This window comes from Xiphophorus hellerii, chromosome 8 (assembly GCF_003331165.1).
Source record: "Xiphophorus hellerii strain 12219 chromosome 8, Xiphophorus_hellerii-4.1, whole genome shotgun sequence".
Classification (NCBI taxonomy): domain Eukaryota; kingdom Metazoa; phylum Chordata; class Actinopteri; order Cyprinodontiformes; family Poeciliidae; genus Xiphophorus; species Xiphophorus hellerii.
In genome coordinates this window covers 7,614,576-7,639,351 of record NC_045679.1, presented here as the reverse complement: position 1 = coordinate 7,639,351, position 24,776 = coordinate 7,614,576, and the positions used below count along the sequence as shown (strand labels likewise).

The 24,776-nt window shown below is 40.7% G+C and overlaps 3 protein-coding genes and 1 long non-coding RNA gene across 4 annotated transcripts; 1 reads left to right on the top strand and 3 right to left on the bottom strand.

The window, feature by feature from the left end:
* The first annotated feature begins 1,984 nt into the window (after window positions 1-1,984).
* LOC116724620 (uncharacterized) lies at window positions 1,985-22,938 on the top strand. The gene is made up of 3 exons (XR_004340171.1): window positions 1,985-2,102; window positions 22,534-22,694; window positions 22,791-22,938. It is a non-coding gene; the product is annotated as an uncharacterized LOC116724620 (long non-coding RNA).
* On the bottom strand, window positions 2,443-20,196 carry LOC116724532 (tripartite motif-containing protein 16-like). The gene is made up of 3 exons (XM_032570282.1): window positions 18,769-20,196; window positions 4,358-4,363; window positions 2,443-2,711 (listed from the first exon to the last, which is right to left on the bottom strand). Exons 1-3 carry the CDS (start codon window positions 20,159-20,161, stop codon window positions 2,458-2,460), a joined length of 1,653 nt encoding a protein of 550 aa, XP_032426173.1. The 5' UTR covers window positions 20,162-20,196; the 3' UTR covers window positions 2,443-2,457.
* Window positions 2,788-10,199, bottom strand: LOC116724521 (tripartite motif-containing protein 16-like). The gene is made up of 2 exons (XM_032570272.1): window positions 8,949-10,199; window positions 2,788-3,424 (listed from the first exon to the last, which is right to left on the bottom strand). The coding sequence occupies exons 1-2, from the start codon at window positions 10,161-10,163 to the stop codon at window positions 3,320-3,322; spliced, it is 1,320 nt and encodes a 439-aa protein (XP_032426163.1). The 5' UTR covers window positions 10,164-10,199; the 3' UTR covers window positions 2,788-3,319.
* LOC116724527 (tripartite motif-containing protein 16-like) lies at window positions 4,664-6,915 on the bottom strand. The gene has a single exon (XM_032570278.1). The coding sequence runs from the start codon at window positions 6,881-6,883 to the stop codon at window positions 5,213-5,215; it is 1,671 nt and encodes a 556-aa protein (XP_032426169.1). The 5' UTR covers window positions 6,884-6,915; the 3' UTR covers window positions 4,664-5,212.
* Window positions 22,939-24,776: the final 1,838 nt, after the last annotated feature.

Genomic DNA, 24,776 nt, shown 5'->3' with positions numbered 1-24,776 from the left:
CATTTGGACACGCAATGTAATTTATTAAACATGGGGATTGAAATGTATGAAAAACAGACACAATTGAAGGTGAAAATTTAAAGAAATCAACAGTTAGTGGAAAAAGATCAATGGAATCACTTACAACATTCAGAACATATTACCCAACGAAAGAAGGGGGTCTTTAAATTGAGAGCGATGTGCGGCATGCTAATTAAGCTACTGTACCGCTGCTGTGCGTAAATGCGCAAGTTGCTATTTTTTTCATAACACAGTAGAGAAAGTCACATTTCAGTGGGAACAGTGTTGTCGTTCCCCCTTTTTTTGCCAGTGCATCAAAGTCTGGAGTTAGTTTCGTTGTGGCAGAATACATCTGAGGTGTTGGTGAGTTAACCGGGATCTGTGATGGGCTTTGTTGATGTTCATGACGTTGAAAGTCTGCTCACACATACAGTACAGACCAAAAGTTTGGACACAACTGTGTGTCCAAACTTGGTCTGTACTCAATACAGACCAAAAGTTTGGACACACTTTCTCATTGAATTCAATGAGAAGGTGTGTCCAAACTTTTGGTCTAACTCAATACAGACCAAAAGTTTGGACACACTTTCTCATTGAATTCAATGAGAAGGTGTGTCCAAACTTTTGGTCTGAACTGAGTACAGACCAAAAGTTTGGACACACAGTTGTGTCCAAACTTTTGGTCTGTACTGTAGATCGAGCCAAACAATGCCAGCATCTTCTGTGCCGTCCTCCGGAGGTTTGGAAATGTGGCTTCCTTAAGTGAAGCGTAAAAGTCATTCAGTTTTAGAGATCTGAACTTCTCTTTTGAGACAGAGTCAGACTGAAGATCGATCAGCTCCAATTGCAGCTCATTGCAGCGGTGCTGTTTAGGGGTCTTGTGACAGGGGACAGGACACCAGCTGAAGTGACTTTTCAATTTTTTCAAAATCAGTGAACCGACGGCAGAATTCTCTGTGCATGTCGTCCAGTGATTTGCAGTATTTCTTTTTTCTTTTTTTTTTTCTTTTTTTCTCCGAAGAGTTTTTGCGGCGCTAGTGGCTCGTATTTCTTCTACAGTAGGCAGACAGGAAGGGGGGTGTGGAGAGGGGGGAAGACATGCGGTAAAGGTCGTCGGGACCGGGAGTCAAACCTGCGACGTCCGCGTCGAGGACTAAGGCCTCCAAACGTGGGGCATGCTAACCCCCTGCGCCACCACAGCACGCCCCTGATTTGCAGTATTTCTTCACGTTTCGGGTGGCCTTCTGCATGGCCAGTGTGGGAAAATGAGCGAAAGATTTGTTTGACATTTGCCTGGAGAATTAAAAAAAAGGGAAATGAATGAGGTTTTTACACATCCATGGGTTTTTACTATAATTTGGACAGGTTCGGCGGGCCGGATTAAAAAGCCTAACGGGCCGTATATGGCCCGGGGGCCGTAGTTTGCCCATGTCTGGTCTAGAGGAAACTCAAACTTCCCGTGAGTTGTTGATGTTTTACTGTTTCTTGTTTAAACTAAAACACATTTTAGCTTTAATATAAATCTCATTCTGACGACACAGAGCTTATATCTCAGTGAAATGAGAAATGTTAAAGAGTTTTGTATAGTTTTTAACAAGAACCTGCTCCTGAATTTATTTTCTATCTCTGGCAGTTAGGGGCTTCCGTACATTTGTGTCTTTTCAACTCAACGTAGCTTATATGCTAAATGTTCAGGAAGTCTTCTCCAGGAGTTGCAGGATTGAAACTAGTGTAGTTTTTTCCTCATCATGTAACCTAGACTCACTTTGCTCAGCTGACACGGCGCAACCCGAAGTCCAGCGGACATTGGAGATGATACGTGGAAACAACATTAATGTCAGGCATGTCTGTGCCGCCCCTTTTCTAATGCTGCTCTGGGCAACCGCCCATGAGGCCATAAAAATTGTCTTTTTATGTCATCCAGTATTTTAAAATTGTTTGGTGCTTCATTGTTTATGCCTCTGAACCTTTGAATGTTCGTCCTTGTGTGTTTCCTCTACAGAACCCGGACGGGTCAGGGGGTTCTGAGGACGACCAGCCGAGGAGGGAGAGACCCGAGGAAGACCGGACGGATCGTGAGGAAAGCGTAACAAAGACAAAAGGTGAGCAATAATACTATTCCTTTATAAACTAAAAAACATAAACTATTGTAATGTGAAAGTGAACCCCTGCAACTGACACTGTAACAAATGGTACAATATTTGTTCCCTATCAATCCAAGTCCACTGGACTATCAGGTTTGAAAACAACCAAAGTTTAATAACTTTAGATGAGGCCCCATCACAAAGGATTTCTCTCATAAATTTTGTTAAAAGAAACAACCCAAAAACAAAACAAGAGAAATCTGAAACAAAAAAACACGATCGCCTATATTCCGAGTCAAACACACACAACAAAAATTCAAGAATTCAAGGATTTATTTTATTGTCAGACCAGCTCGCAGTGAGAATCTCACAGTTAAAGTTTACAGAACTCAGCAGATTCTCCAAGCCAAACTCCAGCCAGTAGCGGTTCAGTGAATCTGGTCTGGACTCTGTGGAGGAGAGTCATGGTTTCAGAGACGCTGTAGAAGGACAGAATACCTGCTCTGTGATCCAGGTACACTCCGACTCTGGAGGAAACTGGACCTGAGATGGAGGTTGAAATGTTGTTGTGACAAAATTTACTCTTGTTTTGAAAAGAATATAATGCCCAAGATTTATCATTATATCCTGTTAAGTTGCACAAAATTCGAGACCAAACTTCAGCTTTAGGAGAAAACAAACACAGCTTTAATTAACATTTGCAAATGGAGAAAACATACAAAGCTCACATCTCAGTGAGAATCGGATGAGTTCTGACTTGGGGCTGAACGTCCCCTCATTTACATAGGATACATCACACATTACTTAGTCACACCCCCTGGCTCAAGTGTCAGGTAAAAATCTATACGTTACTTATCTGTCAGTTCCAGTGGAGCAGAGTTGCATACACATTCACAGCTCAACTTTAGGCGTTTCTCCAATAAGGCCTCTCTGCTGATGGCTAAACAGATACTAGAAACTGAATTTCTACAACCTAGGCTTATCACCTTAGCCATGTCTCACATTTCTAACTGCTGAACACCCTGTTCTTCACTTATTTGAGGAGGGTCAGAAGAGCTGCAACTGAGTGCAAACCTTTAATAAAAACATCATAAAGTGTACATTCAAATTTATTTAAACATTGTTACTAAATTTTTCCTTCACAATCCAAATTTACATTCCATACCCCATCCTGCTCTGCTGATACTCTTGTATGCGACTGCTACAGAAACTGGTTCTCCTCTCCCTTCAACCTCTCAGTAACAAGGTCCAGTCAGACTCTCTCTACTCAGAACCTGAAAATATCCAGTGAATCTGTCTGGGTGACTAGAATAAGACAGATAATGATCCATTAATGTCGCCTTCCTGTTCCCCTCTGATAGTCTCAGCCATGTATTTGCTGTGTTTGGATCCAGAGTGATTTCACATGAATATCTTAAGAATCCAGCTCTGCTCTTTGGTTCTGGTTCTGGTTCTGATATTCTGACAGTAGAATATCCACCTCAGTGACCATCAGTGAGATGTTTGTCCATGAGTCTCTCAGGACGTCCTGTAGTTTGTCTCTGAGCTCTGACACAGCTGCTGTCACGTCCTCAAAGTGTCTCAGAGGACGGATGTTGATGCTGGATGAGTGTGTAGACTCACTGAGTGCTGGCAGTGAGGGGTAGTTGAGGAGAAACTGGCTGTGATCCTCTGTGTGTGAGAGCTGCTCCAGCTCAGCGTCTTTCCTCTTCAGCTCAGTGATCTCCTGCTCCAGCTTCTCCTGAACATCTTTGACTCGACTCACTTTATTTTCCTGCTGGGATCTGATCTGCTGCTTCACCTCAGAGCTTCTTTTCTGGAGGAGACGGATCAGCTGGGTGAAGATCTTCTCACTGTCCTCCACTGTTTTATCAGCAGAGCGATTGATGGCCTCCACCTCCTGTTGAAGCAGCTTCACATCTTTCTCCTGGTCCTGGATTCTCTGCTGGATGTTTCCTCGTCTCTCCTCCAGCTCTCTCTGCCTCTCAGTCCTTTCTGCTGCAGCTGACACTGTTTCATGGCCTTTATGTTCATCCACAGAGCAGAGATAGCAGATACTCTTTACGTTTTTCTTCAAAACGGATCTTGATGTGAAGGTCTCTCTGCATTGAGGACAAATCGAACAGGAGAAAGGGTCTCAGTCGAACTGACTGCTCCATTTCTGCTCTCAGTCACAATGACTGTCTGAGTTTTACTCCTTGGGAACAGAAACTGGTTTGATCTGATTTATGAGTCGTGTCGGTGCAGAGAGGCTGCAGCCAATCAGGTTTTACCCACAACTGGTGTCAGATCCACCCAGCTACAAAGTGAAGTTCTTGAAAATAATCCTGTTAAGGTTTCACCCAAAGTTTTATAAGACCATGAGGTTAATCACAGACGCCAACACCAAAAACCTCTGTAGTATTAAAAATAATACTAAAGAGTATTATTTAGTATAGATATCCATTGTGTTTTAAATCAGTTTATTTATTGTATTTATTAAACAGACAAAGGTTATTTATCAGTAACTTAAAGGACAACCTTCACTAAACTGTCTGATACATCTGATATTTCTATCTATAGATCAAGTTACATTATGGTCTGGTTTGTTCACATTGTATTTATTTATAGTGAGAAGTTCCACAAAGGCTGATATATGAACAAAATTATATTTTAAAGATGCACAAAGCTGTAGCACACGTTAGACATGGTCACACAAGTAATTTATATAATTATGAAATGTAGGCACAAAAATATTTTAAAGGAGTAGGCTACAAGTATTTCCGTTCACATTAACCCTGTTCAGTCCACTTTAATGAGACTTTGGCTCTTTTGCCTAGAAAGTCTGATTTGTTTGGAGAACTTTTTGCAATTGAATCCTGATCCACCTACAAACCTCATTCTTGGTTCGGTTGAAGTGAAATCTGGTGTGGTTTAAATGCATATGTTAACACCAGGCGGGCCAGAGACCACTTCAAAAGCAGGAAGTGGACAAACAGAGAAATAAGAATACAATCCAATAGAGAAATAAGAAATAAATCAATATGAATATTACACAAAAACATGATCAATTACATTCCTTGTCAAACACATGAACAGATATTGACACCAGAGACCCAATAACAGAGCAATAAAGTAAGACAGTCTTGTTATTTAAGTTTGCAGAACTCAGCAGATTCTGCAAGCGAAACTCCAGCCAGTAGCGGTTCAGTGAATCTGGTCTGGACTCTGTGGAGGAGAGTCATGGTTTCAGAGACGCTGTAGAAGGACAGAATACCTGCTGTATGATCCAGGTACACTCCGACTCTGGAGGAAACTGGACCTGAGATGGAGGTTGAACTGTTGTTTTGCCAAAAATTACTATTGCTTTGGTAACAATGCAATGCCCAAGATTTATCATTATATCCAAAAGCACATTCATTACCCGATCCTACCCTGCTGATACTATTGTATGCGACTGCTACAGAAACTGGTTCCCCTCTCCACTTCACTTCCCAGTAACAACGTCCAGTCAGACTCTCTCTACTCAGAACCTGAAAATATCCAGTGAATCTGTCTGGGTGACTAGAATAAGACAGATAATGATCCATTACTGTCACCTTCCTGTTCCCCTCTGATAGTCTCAGCCATGTGTTTGCTGTGTTTGGATCCAGAGTGATTTCACATGAATATCTTAAGAATCCAGCTCTGCTCTTTGGTTCTGGTTCTGGTTGTGACAGTAGAACATCCGCCCCAGTGACCATCAGTGAGATGTTTGTCCATGAGTCTCTCAGGACGTCCTGTAGTTTGTCTCTGAGCTCTGATACAGCTGCTGTCACGTCCTCAAAGTGTCTCAGAGGACGGATGTTGATGCTGGATGAGTGTGTAGACTCACTGAGTGCTGGCAGTGAGGGGTAGTTGAGGAGAAACTGGTTGTGATCCTCTGTGTGTGAGAGCTGCTCCAGCTCAGCGTCTTTCCTCTCCAGCTCAGTGATCTCCTGCTCCAGCTTCTCCTGAACATCTTTGACTCGACTCACTTCAGTTTCCTGCTGGGATCTGATCGTCTGCTTCACCTCAGAGCTTCTTTTCTGGAGGAGACGGATCAGCTGGGTGAAGATCTTCTCACTGTCCTCCACTGTTTTATCAGCAGAGCGATTGATGGCCTCCACCTCCTGTTGAAGCAGCTTCACATCTTTCTCCTGGTCCTGGATTCTCTGCTGGATGTTTCCTCGTCTCTCCTCCAGCTCTCTCTGCCTCTCAGCCCTTTCTGCTGCAGCTGACACAGTTTCATGGCCTTTATGTTCATCCACAGAGCAGAGATAGCAGATACACTTCTGATCAGTGAGGCAGAACATCTTCATCACCTCATCATGCTTAGAGCAGATGTTCTCCTGGAGGTTCTTGGATGGCTCCAAAAGCTTGTGTTTCTTAAATGCAACTGAATCAAAATGAGGCTGAAGGAGTTTCTCACAGAAAGAGGCCAGACAGAATAAACAGGACTTGATGGCTTTCAGTTTTCTTCCAGTGCAGGAATCACAGGCCACATCTTCAGGTCCAGCATAACTGTGGTCAGCAGGAGCAGCTTGGAGTCCAGTCTTCTTCAGCTGCTCCAGTAAAGCTGCTAGCATGGTGTTTTTCTGCAGGTCAGGCTTCTGTGTGAAGGTTGTGCTGCACTGAGGACAGTGGTAGTTTTCCTTTTTTTCACATTCATCCCAGAACTTTGTAATACAGTTCATACAGTAGCTGTGTCCACAGGAAGTCGTCACTGGATCTTTCAGTAGATCCAGACAGATGGAACAGGAGAAAGTTTCTCGATCCAGCTGAACCGCCTGCTGCTCCATTTCTGCTCTCAGTAGCACTGACTGTTAGTTTCATTTCCTGAGAACAAAAAACAAGCTCGAGTTGTGATCCACCAATCACATGCCAGGGCAGAGAGGCTGCAGCCAATCAGCCTCCAGCTTCAGCAGCTGCTGGTTCCACCCAGACTCAGTGTGTGTGAGACCAGGAAGAGGAGCGCTCTGAAAGCAATAATATTTTAAGCTGAAACATCTTCACAACAGTTTTCTGTTCAAAATAACTGACTGAATCTCTAAACTCAGGTTGCTAACATGTTAGCTCTCTGCAGCTTCAGAGAATAAAATGAAAGAATCATTCTTGCTGAAGAAACTAGATGTGTTTGGTGGTTAACGGAAAATATGCTTCCTGTTTCCTAACTGCTCTGTAATGACAACAGACTGCAGAGAGTCCAATGTTTGCATCGTGTTCATATCAGTTTGTAATCCGTCTTTTTATAAAGCTGTAAAACTTTAACAAAACAGCATTTAGTAGTTCTACTGCCAGATATGAGACAGAGGTCTATTTCTGCATTTAGTTTTCAGAGAATCATTTAATTCAAGGTTCAACATCTGACTGGTTCTTCTGGGTTTTATGCTCAGCTACATTCTTTCTGAGGTGAATGCAAACATGTCATCACATGTTTAATATGTCCATAAAGCTCTGCCTTATTCATGCATTTATAAAATATAGTAATTAAATTCAGCCCATCATGGTATTTAGGTTTTTGTTGCCTCCCTAATGTAATTGTTCCTCCCTGATGTCATCACTTGTCTCCTCTACAACAGATACTGACCTCATGTCTGTCTCCTTCGCCCCTCGTCTTTGGCGCCTCCACTAAGTCACATGGTCAGAAAAGCATTATACATTAGTTGTAAAAGTTACAGATCTTAATACAGTTTTTAAAAATAATGTTTAAAAATTATTTCTTGGGATTAAGTAGCTGTTCCCTCACTTCCACCTGATATCAGACTAACCTGTTGCCTTCCTCTGTCTGTACTGATTCATCTTCTCTTCTTTCTCTCCATCCTCACCGCTGAATGACATTAATTTGTGTTAAATAGGTTTAAAATCAAACATCTGATCTTTTCCAGCAGCAAATAAGACACTCTGGAGGAAATGTTTCTGCTCAATAGACGACCAAACATACAATTTATCACAATAATGATTAGAAAACTTTCAACATTTCTCTGTAATCAAGTTTCTTTATTGAAGAAGTCCAAAGAGACAGAACTACAGACATTTTTCTGATCTGAATCTAAAAATATGAGAAGTAAACAGCATCAGTGATGATTTGATGTTTCAGGTTTTTTGGATCACAATATAGAAAACAGAAGCAAGTTCAGATCACTTTGATCTCAACTGATTTAACAACAAATAAAACATCGAAATACATGGATAAAAAAATGAAAGGAAAACCATTAGAGTCCAGAGAAGTTTAGATTTTCATGAAATATTTCTGTCATAAGAATGAAATAAATGATCAGCAGTGATTTCCTTTATGGCTCCTGTAACACAAAGAACTAAACCGGAAAAATAAAGAAGATCAGAACAGCAGAGCAGAGACATCAGAACCATGAACCCTGATCAACAATCTGAGAGGAAAGAGGAAATCTATCTGGGTTTACAGAACTCTGCTGAGGATCCAGTGTCATAAATCCAAACTCCAGCCAGTAGCGGTTCAGTGAATCTGGTCTGGACTCTGTGGAGGAGAGTCATGGTTTCAGAGACGCTGTAGAAGGACAGAATACCTGCTCTGTGATCCAGGTACACTCCGACTCTGGAGGAAACTGGACCTGAGATGGAGGTTAAAATGTTGTTGTGCCAAAATGTACATTTGTTTTGATAAGAATATAATGCCCAAGATTTATCATTATATCCAAATTTACATTCATCACCCCATCCTGCTCTGCTGATACTCTTGTATGCGACTGCTACAGAAACTGGTTCTCCTCTCCCTTCAACCTCCCAGTAACAAGGTCCAGTCAGACTCTCTCTACTCAGAACCTGAAAATATCCAGTGAATCTGTCTGGGTGACTAGAATAAGTCTGATCTTTAATCATCCTTGTCACCTTCCTGTTCCCCTCTGATAGTCTCAGCCATGTGTGTGCTGTGTTTGGATCCAGAGTGATTTCACATGAATATCTTAAGAATCCAGCTCTGCTCTTTGGTTCTGGTTCTGGTTCTGACAGTAGAACATCCACCTCAGTGACCATCAGTGAGATGTTTGTCCATGAGTCTCTCAGGACGTCCTGTAGTTTGTCTCTGAGCTCTGACACAGCTGCTGTCACGTCCTCAAAGTGTCTCAGAGGACGGATGTTGATGCTGGATGAGTGTGTAGACTCACTGAGTGCTGGCAGTGAGGGGTAGTTGAGGAGAAACTGGCTGTGATCCTCTGTGTGTGAGAGCTGCTCCAGCTCAGCGGCTTTCCTCTTCAGCTCAGTGATCTCCTGCTCCAGCTTCTCCTGAACATCTTTGACTCGACTCACTTCAGTTTCCTGCTGGGATCTGATCTGCTGCTTCACCTCAGATCTTCTTTTCTGGAGGAGACAGATCAGCTGGGTGAAGATCTTCTCACTGTCCTCCACTGTTTTATCAGCAGAGCGATTGATGGCCTCCACCTCCTGTTGAAGCAGCTTCACATCTTTCTCCTGGTCCTGGATTCTCTGCTGGATGTTTCCTCGTCTCTCCTCCAGCTCTCTGTGCCTCTCAGTCCTTTCTGCTGCAGCTGACACTGTTTCATGGCCTTTATGTTCATCCATAATGCAGAGATAGCAGATACACTTCTGATCAGTGCGGCAGAAGACCTCCAACAACTTATCATGCTTAGAGCAGATGTTCTCCTGGAGGTTCTTGGACGGCTCCACCAGCTTGTGTTTCTTAAATGCAGCTGAATCAAAATGAGGCTGAAGGTGTTTCTCACAGAAAGAGGCCAGACAGACTAAACAGGACTTGATAGCTTTCAGTTTTCTCCCAGTGCAGAAATCACAGGCCACATCTTCAGGTCCAGCATAACTGTGGTCAGCAGGAGCAGCTTGGAGTCCAGTCTTCTTCAGCTGCTCCACTAAAGCTGCTAGCATGGTGTTTTTCTTCAAAACAGGCCTTGGTATGAAGGTCTCTCTGCACTCAGGGCAGCTGTGGATTGTTTTCTGATCCTCTTCATCCCAGTGACCTTTAATACAGTTCATACAGTAGCTGTGTCCACAGGGAGTAGCCACTGGATCCGTCAGTAGATCCAGACAGATTGAACAGGAGAAAGTCTCTCGGTTTAGCTGACTCTGCTCCATTTCTGCTGTCAGTCAGAGTGACTGTCTGCGTTTCACTTCCTTGTAACAGAAACTGGTTTGAACTGATTTATGTCTCATGTTTCAGTGCAGAGAGGCTGCAGCCAATCAGGTTCACCCAAAGCAGATCTTGGTTACGCCCAGCCTCACAGTACAGATCATAAAAATAATCCTGCCAATGTTACACCTAAGGTTTTATAAGACCATGAGGTTCATCTTAGGTAAAAAAGACAATAATTAATACTAATGGGCCCAACTGTTCTTAAGAAATATACTTAATAAAGTAAACATGATTGTAAACTAATATTATGAAGGAACATGATTAAATGTTACCATTTGTCTGTATAATAGCACATGCACTCCTGGATTTCCAGATTTCTTTAGATTATGTCTCTCACTGTGGACATGAACCTAAGGTGAAAATTTCAAACCCCTCCATGATTTCTAAGTGGGAGAACTTGCAAAGTCACAGGGTGTTCAAATACTTATTTTCCTCTCTGTATTCTGGAAAATTATAGCTTAAGTATGACCATTCTTGCAGCTAAGTTTAACTGGACTGTGCAATATTTTTAAATGCAATTTGAAAATGGTGTTTTTTATTCTTTTGTGTTCTGCACATGTTCTATCAAGATTTGAGATGAATAAACGAAAACATGGCCTATTATTTATATTTAACATTTAACTGCAACATTGTTAAAAAAAAAGATTCAAAATGACTTGAAATTAAAAGCTTCAGACTTTTGGACTTCAAGGTTTTCCCCAGAAAACTTGCTAAGCCTGGTAGTTGGGCGCTTGGCAGTCATTCATCCAGCGGCCCGTCGTGATTTTGAGTTAAAAAATGTTTAAAGTTGACAGGAAATTTGAAATTATCCCTCGATAATTATGTGTTATTGGAAGATTAACATCAGAACATCGACTGTAAAGTGTTCAAAAATGCCAACATAAAAAAAATTTAATAAATAAGCAATGCTTAGCCTGGTGGGGGCACAAGTAAAGCCTGGTGGCCCGCCAGGATTATAATACACTGGGGGAAACTCTGGACTTGGGACTTGACTTGGGACTTGAGGATAAAGATTTGAATATTGTAAAACACTGACTTGGTCCCACCTTTGAAACAAACCCAAAGCGTCTAGCGCTAATGGGAGGAATTTCTTTTGGACTTTTACCAAATACAAAAAGAAACTGGTACGACTGACGCTACTCCATTTGTTTAATTTCTGTGAAGAAGGAGGTTGCACTCAATGTCTTCTTCAGAGGTTTTTGTGTTGTTACCTTCAGTGGTTCCTGTTGTAGCGCCACCACATGTGAGGAGGTTAATAGGTTCTTCAGTGTGTTTGGTTTGTTTGACACAATGCAGTGTGAAAGCAAACCACAGCAGCTGAAACTGAAACAAATGTTGAAATGTTGGTTCCCAATTGAACCACGTCTACCTGACTACCAGGTATGAAATAGATCTATTTTTCTTATGTAGTCAAAGATTAGGAAGAATATTGTGGCCGGCCCTTAGTGTTGCTGGAGACTCTGTGGTCAGATGGATGTAGATCACATACATATATTCTGGCCTTGTCAACAGATAACTGGATAAAATAATTCTAACTCTGAACAAATAATAGCTGGTTTTATCGCTGTACAAATGCTGCTGGGAAAGACAAGTGTTTTGTTGTTGACTTGATACCCAGAAACCACTTGCTGCATTCTCATTGGTTGTGCAGGAGTCGCCACTTCTGCTTTTCAAAGATGTGTGGTTCTAATACAGCAGATCTGTTTATAGCCATTTTTAGGTGAGAGTGTAAACGTTGAGTTGTGGGGCGTGGCCAGCAGCTTATTTGGATTTAAAGAGACAAGACGCCCTAAAACAGCTCAAATAGGAAGAACTGATCAGACTGAAATCTGATTATCTAAGAATGATTTTGTGCTAAAATTGTAATGAACAGGTTTTGTTTAGCCCACAGACATATCCTAACCTGTTTAAGAGACACCAACATGTTTGTTGTAGTTTTTTTCAGCCTTTCTAGGAATAAATGATTTCCGTCTCTCTTTCAGCCTCGAAGCCGGACAACGCCGGAGGAATCGCTGGCTCTGTGATCGTGGTGGTGCTGCTGATCGGCACCCTGGTCGCTCTGCTCGTCTTCTACCTGCGAACCAAACCAGATGCCAACTCTCCATCGCTCGCTATCGGCATTAGTAACGAAGGATATGTTCCAGTGAGTTAAAAGATCCCAATAAAATCCAATCATTTGACCTTTTCTCACCTTTTTCTCTTGAAACCTGTTTGATTTTTATTAAATTGTATCTCAGGAGGATCCTGTGACTGTTCCTCCAAGACAAAACCATCCAATGGCTGCAGGATTCAACAACGTCTCTGTGAGTTTTATTCAACTCAGTTTCTATTGTTGAAACCAAATGATGACAGAAGCTTCACCACTAGGGGGCAGCAACTATTAATTTAAAAATCAGGCTTGTCCACAGGTGTTTGCAACAGATGGAAACATTTTATTAATCAGTCCAACATTATTACAAACAAATTGAAATCTTTTTTAATAGAAAATATCTGGTGCAATAGAAATATTTGTCTTTAATAACCACATTTTCAGCATTCTATATCATTTGATAGTAAATAGGAGCTTTTACTCAAAAGCAAACTTTGGTGTACCCAAAACTGCTTTTAATTATTTTATTAAACATATTAAATACACCAATTATGATCCAAAAAGTTTCTCTTCTGATAGTTTAGGCTTTTTTGTTTTTTCCCTCCAAACAAGCTCCTAAAGTTAGCAAATTGGATCTTTTTTTACTTTTTTTCTTTTTTTAACTTTATTTTTGTTATTTTAGCAGTTTTAGAGATACACATACATACATTGAACAATTAGACTCCCCTCTAACTAGTTTGACAGGAGCAGTTGAGTAACAATCAACATAAAAAATTGAAATGAGCTTAATTACATTAATTATACAGTTGGTGTCAAGCTCCGATGGATGATCCATTTCTTCCAGTGTTTATTGTATCTATAAGAGGCAAGTCTTAATGAAAAAGTTAGTCTCTCCATTGCGTGAATTTCCTCTATTATGTCCTTCCAGTCCAAATATGATGGTTGTTCCACTTCAAGCCACCTGTGAGTTACAGCCTTCTTTGCACCTGCATATTAGTAGGAGATATCTTTCAGATTTCTTCAGTTCCTGAGGTAAATTACCAGGAAAACCACAGTAAAATCACAGCGTAAATTTAAGTCCATTTTAGTATTGATTTCTTTTATCACTTCTGACCAATAGGGGGCGATCTTAATACATTCCTAGAAGACATGAAAATGTCCTGCAGACACATTCCCACAGTTCCTCCAACATTTTGCCTTTTCAGTATCATTACAATGTTTACTTTTAATGTAAGATGTAACAAAAAAACGTACCATGCATTTCCAGGAAAATTCCTTCCACAGGCCAGAACTTGACGTGTGAATCACAGAATTGCATTTATTTAACCAAACATCCTCAGTTATTGTTATTTTGGCTCCTTTTTCCCATTTAACATTAATATATGTTGTATTACATTTTCTCTCCGTTTGTAGACATGAGTATAGTTTGGATATTGTTTTTTTGGGAGGTATTCCGTTGCTCCAGTCTAATAGGATTTTAAGAATACCTGTCTCGTCCTCCTCCAAATATTTTATACTTTTATTGTAGTGGTGTCTTAGCTGGAGGTATCTAAAAAAGTCACATTTTTCCAGGTTGTAGTTATCTTGAAGTTGTTTAAAACTTTTTAATTCACTATTCTTTGTAATCTTCCAGTAACTTGTTAAGCCTTTTTGTGACCACTGTGTAAATCTCTTATCCATTCTTGCAGGGAGAAAATCTCTATCATAAGCAGGCCATCTTAAAATTAGAGCATTTCTTTCAGTCTTTACTTGCTTTAATATTTTATGCCATATGTCCAACGGTATTTTTATCCATAAGGGTATTAGGTCAGAATCTATATGTTTTTAATAAGGAAACGATCTCCGATCCAGGATTGTAGAGGTATATCACTGTAAGACAGCTCTATCTCTTCCCATTTAGCTTCACATGTTGGGTCACACCAACCAACTAACTCTCATCTGCGCTACTCTGTAATAATCCTCAGGTGTGTTAAAGCCCATCCACCCCTTTCTTTTGACAGTTGCAGTGTCTCGGTTTTTGTTTAGCCCAGATAAAATGTGAGATTATTCTGTCCCAATCGTGGAATTGTTTGTCAGGAACCTTTATAGGCAGAGCCTGAAGAAGATAAAGAAGCCTTGGTAAAAGGTTCATCTGTATTTTATCTATTTGGTTATGTAGATTCATGGGTAACAGAGACCAACGCTGTAGATCCGCCTTAATCTCTACTGTCAGTGGGATGTAATTGCATTCAAAAAGGTTGGATAACTGCAGGACCTTTGACTCCCTGATATTTTATAGGTTTGTTGTGCCAGTTGAACCCGGACATTTCCTGAATTCTTAGTGATGGTTGATAATTAAATGTGAGAACTTGTGTTTTCTGTAGATTTGATTTATACCCTGAGTTAGTTCTGAATGTCTTGAGTAAAGAAAGAAGATCAGGTAGGCTGACTTCTGGGTTAGTTAGCGTTACCAGCACATCGTCAGCGTAGAGGCGTATCTTGTGCATTGTGCCTTTAATGGTTCCACCCATAAAGTCCTTGTGTTCTCTGATGGCCTGCGCTAGAGGCTCAATGAGAAGCTCAAACAATGTGGGGCTGAGGGGGCAGCCTTGGCGACAGCCCCTTCCTAGTTGTATTTTATCTGATAAATCCCCATTAATCTTAATCCTGGCAGAGGGTGACGCATACAGAGACCGAAAGCAACCTATAATTTGACTATTAAAGCCGAATCTTTCCAAAGCCAAATAAAGATAGTTCCAACACACCGAGTCAAACGCCTTTTCTGCATCTAAACTGTCAGCCATCGATTCTGTGTTTTTCATTGGGTCTATGAGGTGAAGAGCCCGTCTCACGTTGTCATGGGTTTGCCTGTTCTGAACAAAACCGGTCTGATCTGTGTCTGTAATTTCAGGGATTATTAATCCAGCCTTTTAGCCAGTATTGTTGCAAATATCCTGTAATCAATGTTTAAATCTGATATTGGTCTGTATGAACCACATTCTGTTTTATCTTTACCTGGCTTAGGAATCACTGAGATCACCGCTCTTCTCCAAGATGGTGGTGTTTCCCCTCCAGAAAGTACATGATTAAAGCAATCCTTAAGCAGAGGGGTGAATAATTTGCGGAAGTGTCTGTACCACTCCGCCGGGTAGCCGTCCTCACCTGCCATCTTATTCCCTTTCATTTTTGAAATTGCTTCATTAATCTCCTCCTCAGTTATTTGTTGTGTTAGCCTGTTATTTTGATCTGTTCCTATCGATGGTAAATCCAGAGAGGCAAGAAATGCTCTCACTGAGGACGGGTCTGCTGCGTGAGGCTGTGTGTATAACTGAGTGTAGTATAATGTCTCTTAGAGAATGGGATGTCTTTTTATCTGTTGGAGTTTTCATTTTCTGCATAAATCTATCAGTTTGTTGTTTACGTATTCTCCAGGCAAGAAGTTTCTTTGATTTGGGTTCATTTTCATAATAATTCTGTTTAATGAATTTAACTTTTTTCTCTCTCTGCTCTTCATATAAACAGTTTAGAGCTTGTCTTGTTTCTCCCATCTGTGGTCATTGTGATTTTCCATGTGCTGTATTTCTAAAGATTTTAATTTTATAGTAAGATCTTTTAAACATTTCTCTTTTTCTTTTTTTTATGGGAGGACCACATTATTAACGTCCCTCTCACAACAGTTTTTGCGGCGTCCCATAAAATCCAGGGAGAAATATCCTCTGTGTTGTTGTGGTCCATATAGTCTTTCAATTCTTTTTCTACCAAGCTGTCAAGTTTAGTATCATTTAATAAACTGTTATTAAAAAAAGAAACTCCACAGGGTTTCTTTGCGATCATTATCCAGGTGGAGTGTCATACACACCCCTGCATGATCAGATAAATCTCTCACCCCATGTCACAGTTTATTATTCTATGTTTATCAACATTTTGTATAAAAAAATAGTCTAATCTTGAATGGATCTGATGAGAATAAGAAAAAAAGGTGTAGTTTTTATCCTGAGGGTTTAAGTTCCTCCATACATCCACCAACCCTAGTTCTTTAATCGTTATTTTAATCTATATTGCTTCTGTCTTTGTAATTTTGCTGGTTGAGTCCAGAAAAGGATTTAAGTGAACTTTCCAGTCTCTCCTGCATATCAATGTCCCTGATACTTTTGTTGCAATCATGTCAAAGATTTTCCTAATAAGCTGTTTATTATTTCCGGGTGGTCTATCCACATTCAGTAAGGTGACTTCTTTATGATCTATGTATCCTTTGACCAGTATATAATGTCCTTCTTTGTCTTTAATTTGTGAGGAGAACTGAAAATTCAGCCTATTAGACAATAAAATCGTTGCTCCTCTAGAGCGGCTTTTTGTATATGAAGAGAAGTTCACATTTTTAACCCCATTTTGCTCAATTTTTCATGTTCAGCAGTAGAGATGTGTTTCTTGGCAAAAACTTATATCTTGTTTTTCTTGTTTCATCTTTGCAAAGAGTAATTACCTTAACATTAAGAGTAATTACCTTAACATTACGAGTAATTGCCTTAACATTAAGAGTAATTACCTTAACATTAAGGGTAATTACCTTAACATAAAGTGTAATTACCTTAACATAAAGAGTAATTACCTTAACATAAAGAGTAATTACCTTAACATTAAGAGTAATTACCTTAACATTAAGGGTAATTACCTTAACATAAAGTGTAATTACCTTAACATAAAGAGTAATTACCTTAACATAAAGAGTAATTACCTTAATATTAAGAGTAATTACCTTAACATTAAGGATAATTACCTTATACTGTTGTTTCATTTCTGTCATTAATATACAAACAAGGAATACCTATTATATTCCAGATGCTCTGGTGAACAAGGACGGGTCTGCAGAGCAACAAAACAACACATAACATACGTGACTTCCCAGAGTGAAGTACCAGTCCACCTTCAGAGTAGTGAGGAGAGTCCCTAGAATCCCAGGGGGCTCCTCGCGGTGCTGCCCCTCGTCTCTCCTCCATCATGGCAGCGCCCTTGGAGAAAGCGTGCCTGTTCCCAGGTCTGCGGTCGTCCGTAATACTCGTACTTTACAGGGAAATTCACCAGAAAGTTACAGGATGTTGTCGTTGCGCCTGAAGGTCCTCAGTTTTTCCTGGATGTGTTTCGCTCATGTTTCCCGGGTCCACCACTGGGTTCTGCTCGCTCCTTCCCGGGAGAAGGCTCTCGGTTTGGGTTGGGAGGCGTCCTCCATTGGTTTGTCCTTCGCTTCAAACATGTTCCTCTTCCTCATGTCGTCAGACGCGTCCTGTGCATTGTTGTAAACCACAGGGCCGTTCTCATAAAACACACCAAGTCTGGATGTGTACATGGTCTGGAAGCGAAGTCAATCAATGCCGTTCCTCTATTACTGATCATTTCATGCATCCAGCTGTTAAATACAGAAAATGCCGACTAGAAAAATTTCCCACATGGTTTTTGCGCCCCCTCTAGTGCAGCGCCCCTCTGCTTACAGTGCTTACCCACTTTTATCGCCACTGGTTTTATGACACGTCGCCAACCTTTCTCACAGGTTTAAAGCTCAGTTTTCCAAATGTTGACAGTGGAGGAGCTTTAACCTCCTCTTCATTACTGCTACCAGGATCTTTCTGTGGTGGTGGATCCAGAGTGTTGTTGATGAATGAAGACGAAACCAAACATCTGATCTTTTCCAGCAGCAAATAAGACACTCTGGAGGAAAAGTTTCTGCTCAATAGACGACCAAACAGACAATTTATCACAATAATGATTAGGAAACTTTCAACATTTCTCTGTAATCAAGTTTCTTTATTGAAGAAGTCCAAAGAGACAGAACTACAGACATTTTTTCTGATCTAAATCTAAAAATATGAGAAGAAAACAGCATCAGTTCTGATTTGATGTTTCAGGTTTTTTGGATCACAATATAGAAAACAGAAGCAAGTTCAGATCACTTTGATCTCAACTGATTTAATAACAAATAAAACATCGAAATTCATGGATAAAAAATGAAAGGAAAACCATTAGAGTCCAGAGAAGTTTAGATTTTCATGAAATATTTCTGTCATAAGAATGAAATAAATGATCAGCAGTGATTTCCTTTATGGCTCCTGTAACACAAAGAACTAAACCGGAAAAATAAAGAAGATCAGAACAGCAGAGCAGAGACATCAGAACCATGAACCCTGATCAACAATCTGAGAGGAAAGAGGAAATCTATCTGGGTTTACAGAACTCTGCTGAGGATCCAGTTTCATAAATCCGAACTCCAGCCAGTAGCGGTTCAGTGAATCCGGTCTGGACTCTGTGGAGGAGAGTCATGGTTTCAGAGACGTCGTAGAAGGACAGAATACCTGCTCTGTGATCCAGGTACACTCCGACTCTGGAGGAAACTGGACCTGAGATGGAGGTTGAAATGTTGTTGTGCCAAAAATTACTATTGTTTTGAGAACAATATAATACCCAAGATTTATCATTAAGTCCAAAACCACATTCATTACCCGATCCTGCTCTGCTGATACTCTTGTATGCGACTGCTACAGAAACTCTCCCTCTCCACTCCACCTCCCAGTAACAAGGTCCAGTCAGACTCTCTCTACTCAGAACTTGAGAGCGATCAGTGAATCTGTCTGGGTGACTAGAATAAAACTGATCCTGATACATCCTTGTCACCTTCCTGTTACCCTCTGATAGTCTCAGCCATGTATTTGCTGTGTTTGGATCCAGAGTGATTTCACATGAATATCTTAAGAATCCAGCTCTGCTCTTTGGTTCTGGTACTGACAGTAGAACATCCACCTCAGTGACCATCAGTGAGATGTTTGTCCACGAGTCTCTCAGGACGTCCTGCAGTTTGTCTCTGAGCTCTGACACAGCTGCTGTCACGTCCTCAAAGTGTCTCAGAGGACGGATGTTGATGCTGGATGAGTGTGTAGACTCACTGAGTGCTGGCAGTGAGGGGTAGTTGAGGAGAAACTGGTTGTGATCCTCTGTGTGTGAGAGCTGCTCCAGCTCAGCGTCTTTCCTCTTCAGCTCAGTGATCTCCTGCTCCAGCTTCTCCTGAACATCTTTGACTCGACTCACTTCAGTTTCCTGCTGGGATCTGATCTGCTGCTTCACCTCAGAGCTTCTTTTCTGGAGGAGACGGATCAGCTGGGTGAAGATCTTCTCACTGTCCTCCACTGTTTTATCAGCAGAGCGATTGATGGCCTCCACCTCCTGTTGAAGCAGCTTCACATCTTTCTCCTGGTCCTGGATTCTCTGCTGGATGTTTCCTCGTCTCTCCTCCAGCTCTCTCTGCCTCTCAGTCCTTTCTGCTGCAGCTGACACTGTTTCATGGCCTTTATGTTCATCCATAGTGCAGAGATAGCAGATACACTTCTGATCAGTTCGGCAGAAGATCTTCATCACCTCTTCATGCTTAGAGCAGATGTTCTCCTGGAGGTTCTTGGACGGCTCCACCAGCTTGTGTTTCTTGAATGCAGCTGAATCAAAATGAGGCTGAAGGTGTTTCTCACAGAAAGAGGCCAGACAGAATAAACAGGACTTGATGGCTTTCAGTTTTCTCCCAGTGCAGGAATCACAGGCCACATCTTCAGGTCCAGCATAGCAGTGGTCAGCAGGAGCAGCTTGGAGTCCAGTCTTCTTCAGCTGCTCCACTAAAGCTGCTAGCATGGTGTTTTTCTTCAAAACAGGCCTTGGTATGAAGGTCTCTCTGCACTCAGGGCAGCTGTGGATTCTTTTCTGATCCTCTTCATCCCAGTGACCTTTAATACAGTTCATACAGTAGCTGTGTCCACAGGGAGTAGCCACTGGATCCTTCAGTAGATCCAGACAGATTGAACAGGAGAAAGTCTCTCGGTTTAGCTGACTCTGCTCCATTTCTGCTCTCAGTCACAGTGACTGTCTGCGTTTCACTTCCTTGTAACAGAAACTGGTTTGACCTGATTTATGTCTCATGTTTCAGTGCAGAGAGGCTGCAGCCAATCAGGTTCACCCAAAGCAGATCTTGGTTACGCCCAGCCTCACAGTTCAGATCATAAAAATAATTCTGCCAATGTTACACCTAAAGTTTTATAAGACCATGAGGTTCATCTTAGGTAAAAAGACGATAATTAATACTAATGGGCCCAATTGTTCTTAAGAAATATACTTAATAAAGTAAACATGATTGTAAACTAATATTATCAAGGAACATGATTAAATATTTCCATTTGTCTGTATAATAGCACATGCACTCCTGGATTTCCAGATTTCTTTAGATTATGTCTCTCACTGTGGACATGAACCTAAGGTGAAAATTTCAAACCCTCCATGATTTCTAAGTGGGAGAACTTGCAAAGTCACAGGGTGTTCAAATACTTATTTTCCTCTCTGTATTCTGGAAAATTATAGCTTAAGTATGACCATTCTTGCAGCTAAGTTTAACTGGACTGTGCAATATTTTTAAATGCAATTTTAAAATGTTTTTTTTATACTTTGTGTTCTGCACATGTTCTATCAAGATTTGAGATGAATAAACGAAAACATGGCCTATTATTTATATTTAACATATAATTGTAACATTGTTGACTTGAAATTAAAAGTTTCAGACTTTTGGACTTCAAGGTTTTCCCCAGAAAACTTGCTAAGCCTGGTAGTTGGGCGCTTGGCAGTCATTCATCCAGCGGCCCGTCGTGATTTTGAGTTAAAAAATGTTTAAAGTTGTCAGGAAATTTGAAAATATCTCTCGATAATTATGTGATATTGGAAGATTAACATCACAACATCGACTGTAAAGTGTTCAAAAATGCCAACATAAATAAAAATTAATAAATAAGCAATGCTAAGCCTGGTGGGGGCACAAGTAAAGCCTGGTGGCCCGCCAGGATTATAATACACTGGGGGAAACTCTGGACTTGAGACTTGACTTGGGACTTGAGGATAAAGATTTGAATATTGTAAAACACTGACTTGGTCCCACCTTTGAAACAAACCCAAAGCGTCTAGCGCTAATGGGAGGAATTTCTTTTGGACTTTTACCAAACACAAAAAGAAATGGTACGACTGACGCTACTCCATTTGTTTAATTTCTGTGAAGAAGGAGGTTGCACTCAGTGTCTTCTTCAGAGGTTTTTGTGTTGTTACCTTCAGTGGTTCCTGTTGTAGCGCCACCACATGTGAGGAGGTTAATAGGTTCTTCAGTGTGTTTGGTTTGTTTGACACAATGCAGTGTGAAAGCAAACCACATTGGAGGCCAAAAAGACTATTTTTTTTACTTGTCATTAATCGCCGTGCTGCCGCAGCAGAACAACTCTGTTGATTAAATGAATGAAACCAGGAGATTATTAGTCTAGTGCGGTGAGCCTTGTGAAAGGGAGAATAACGCAGAAAACTGTTTAATAATAACTGAAAACCACTCATATTCTTCTTTTTAATCAGTCTGTGTGTCAGCTATGCTACACACAAACCTGTTGCCATAGCAACTGACTAACACCAGCTCTACTAATGTATCAGTATTCAACACCAAGAACACGCAAACATGTCCCACACAAAGAATTACAAAGGCATATTAAGAAAAACTAAACAGAAAAAGGAAAAAAAACCTCAAATTTTGAGTTTAATCTCAAAAAATTTCTGGAAAAAAGTTAAGTTTCAAATTTCAAAATTTTACATTAATCTAAACATTTCGTAGTTTTTTTGGTGGAAATTTACTCTTTTTTTCTATCTACGATGGCCCTTATACGGCGTTGTGAAAAACATTGAGTCCGTTACTGTATTGTTTTCAGAATTGATGTTTATTTTGTGATTATTAATAAGTGGTAGCCTGAACACAGGAGCTGCCTTTATTTTTTAACTGAATTGAAACACACCGATTTGTCAAGTGTTTTGTTGTTGACTTACCATCCAGAAACCACTTGCTGCATTCTCATTGGTTGTGCAGGAGGCACCACTTCTGCTTTTCAAAGATGTATGGCTCTAATACAGCAGATCTGTTTATATCCATTTTTAGGTGAGAGTGTAAACGTTGAGTTGTGGGGCGTGGCCAGCAGCTTATTTGGATTTAAAGAGACAAGACGCCCTAAAACAGCTCAAATAGGAAGAACTGATCAGACTGAAATCTGATTATCTAAGAATGATTTTGTGCAAAAATTGTAATGAACAGGTTTTGTTTAGCCCACAGACATATCCTAACCTGTTTAAGAGACACCAACATGTTTGTTGTAGTTTTTTTCAGCCTTTCTAGGAGTAAATGATTTCCGTCTCTGTTTCAGCCTCGAAGCCGGACAACGCCGGAGGAATCGCTGCCTCTGTGATCGTGGTGGTGCTGCTGATCGGCACCCTGGTCGCTCTGCTCGTCTTCTACCTGCGAACCGAACCAGATGCCAACTCTCCATCGCTCGCTATCGGCATTAGTAACGAAGGATATGTTCCAGTGAGTTAAAAGATCCCAATAAAATCCAATCATTTGACCTTTTCTCACCTTTTTCTCTCCTGAAACCTGTTTGATTTTTATTAAATTGTATCTCAGGAGGATCCTGTGACTGTTCCTCCAAGACAAAACCATCCAATGGCTGCAGGATTCAACAACGTCTCTGTGAGTTTTATTCAACTCAGTTTCTATTGTTGAAACCAAATGATGACAGAAGCTTCACCACTAGGGGGCAGCAACTATTAATTTAAAAATCAGGCTTGTCCACAGGTGTTTGCAACAGGTTGAAACATTTTATTAATCAGTCCAACATTATTACAAACAAATTGAAATCTATTTTTAATAGAAAATATCTGGTGCAATAGAAATATTTGTCTTTAATAACCACATAACCTGAGTGTCTGGAGGCCCCTGAACGGCCCCTACCAGCAGCTACTGAGTTTTCTTTGACTTCATATCTCAGTCTTATAATTCTAGATCTAGAGGTTTAACATCAAACTATTATATAGATTTAACCCTTTTGAGCTTTCTGATCTATAAATCAGTCTGCAGCCAGGTTGTTCTAGAGGTTAAATAGATATTATTAGGGCTTCATTAGTAAAATGGCAGCAAATTAGCTTATTTCATAACTTTATGACCTTTGACCTTCTCTCCTCTGGTCTGTTTAACAGCTACAGTCTCAGATCAGCTCAGCCCTCCAGGACTGTCAGCAGCAGAAACAGAAACTTTATACCTGTTGGGGAAAATATAGATTATATTTGCTTTGCATTTCCCCGCATGATGGCAATGATACAGTAGGATCCAATTAGATTCTTGATTAATATGGGTTGTTGCTGTGTTGTTGTACAGAGTTTTTGTTCAATGTGCCATTTTTAAAATTTGAGCCCCTGACCCTCCATAGGTCTCTGCACGGCCCTGAATGCAGGTGAGTCTATATACGTACACAGTGTCCACTATAAAAATAAAATAATACCATTAGCCCTTAATAGAACGGTAACAACTTATTTAAGGCTTAACTTTTAGCATTAATTCAAAAACAGTTCAAATTAGACTTAGAATACATGAGCACATAACAGCAATCAGCCATGTTTATATGAACTGCCCATTAACTTAGAACTTATCCTGCTTATGATCCGATCGTTGATCAGTTCTATTGGAGCAGGAATAGCTAGAATGTCTTATCGGTTTACCTGTTTCTTAACCAGCTTGTCTTTCATGACTCACTGGCCAAAAGCATCCGCTGTGTTTATTTTGGAAGAGTCTTGTAAAACTGTTCAGCTTCTTGAGGTGTTGAGAAGAGATGGATCTTTCCACCGTGGAGGATCCGACGTTTGCAGGGGTTGTGTTGGTATCCGCAGAATGCACCGATGTCAACAACCAGCTTCACCACCGGGTGAAACCAGCGTCTGATCCGCACCGTCTCTGCAGATAGATCCTGTGCAAACGTGATTTTGGCCCCATCTTGTATAATATCTCTTTTCCTCACAAATTTCTTCTCCGGGAACTTTAAGAAGTTGTCAACCCTAACAAGACAACAGCCACCTGCCATTTTAGGCTAGTTTAAGCTAACCTGAATATTTACAGCCCTCCTGTTGATACACTGACTTTCCTCACCTACTGTCTTTCAACCACTTTGAAAAGCTTTTCTTCATCCCTCCATCATCTTTATCCCTCCATCATCTTCATCCCTCCATCATCTTTATTCTGTTCTGGAGTTTGTTTTCTGCCGCCCATCTTTAGCTCCTTGTTGTCGAGTGCATTACTACCATTCAAATTTAAAATAAAAACAAAAAACACGCTTCAGCGTTTTCTCAAAGGGCCGCCTGCCCAAACTACCTGTATATGTATGGGGAGAGGCGGTGGGGTCAAAGGGCGGGGGGCGCAGAATCAGTGCTGTTCCTCTAGTACTGATCATTTCATGCATCCAGCTGTTAAATACAGAAAATGCCGACTAGAAAAATTTCCCACATGGTTTTTGCGCCCCCTCTAGTGCAGCGCCCCTCTGCTTACAGTGCATACCCACTTTTATCGCCACTGGTTTTATGACACGTCTCCAACCTTTCTCACAGGTTTAAAGCTCAGTTT

Excerpts from the sequence above, each read along its gene's own strand:
- LOC116724521 (XM_032570272.1), bottom strand. The coding sequence starts at position 10,163 with ATGGAGCAGAGTCAGCTAAACCGAGAGACTTTCTCCTGTTCAATCTGT. Across the intron at positions 3,425-8,948 it reads TATCAGAGGGGAACAGGAAG|GCGACATTAATGGATCATTA; the intron begins GTGACAAGGATG and ends GGGAACAGGAAG.
- LOC116724527 (XM_032570278.1), bottom strand. The coding sequence starts at position 6,883 with ATGGAGCAGCAGGCGGTTCAGCTGGATCGAGAAACTTTCTCCTGTTCC.
- LOC116724532 (XM_032570282.1), bottom strand. The coding sequence starts at position 20,161 with ATGGAGCAGAGTCAGCTAAACCGAGAGACTTTCTCCTGTTCAATCTGT.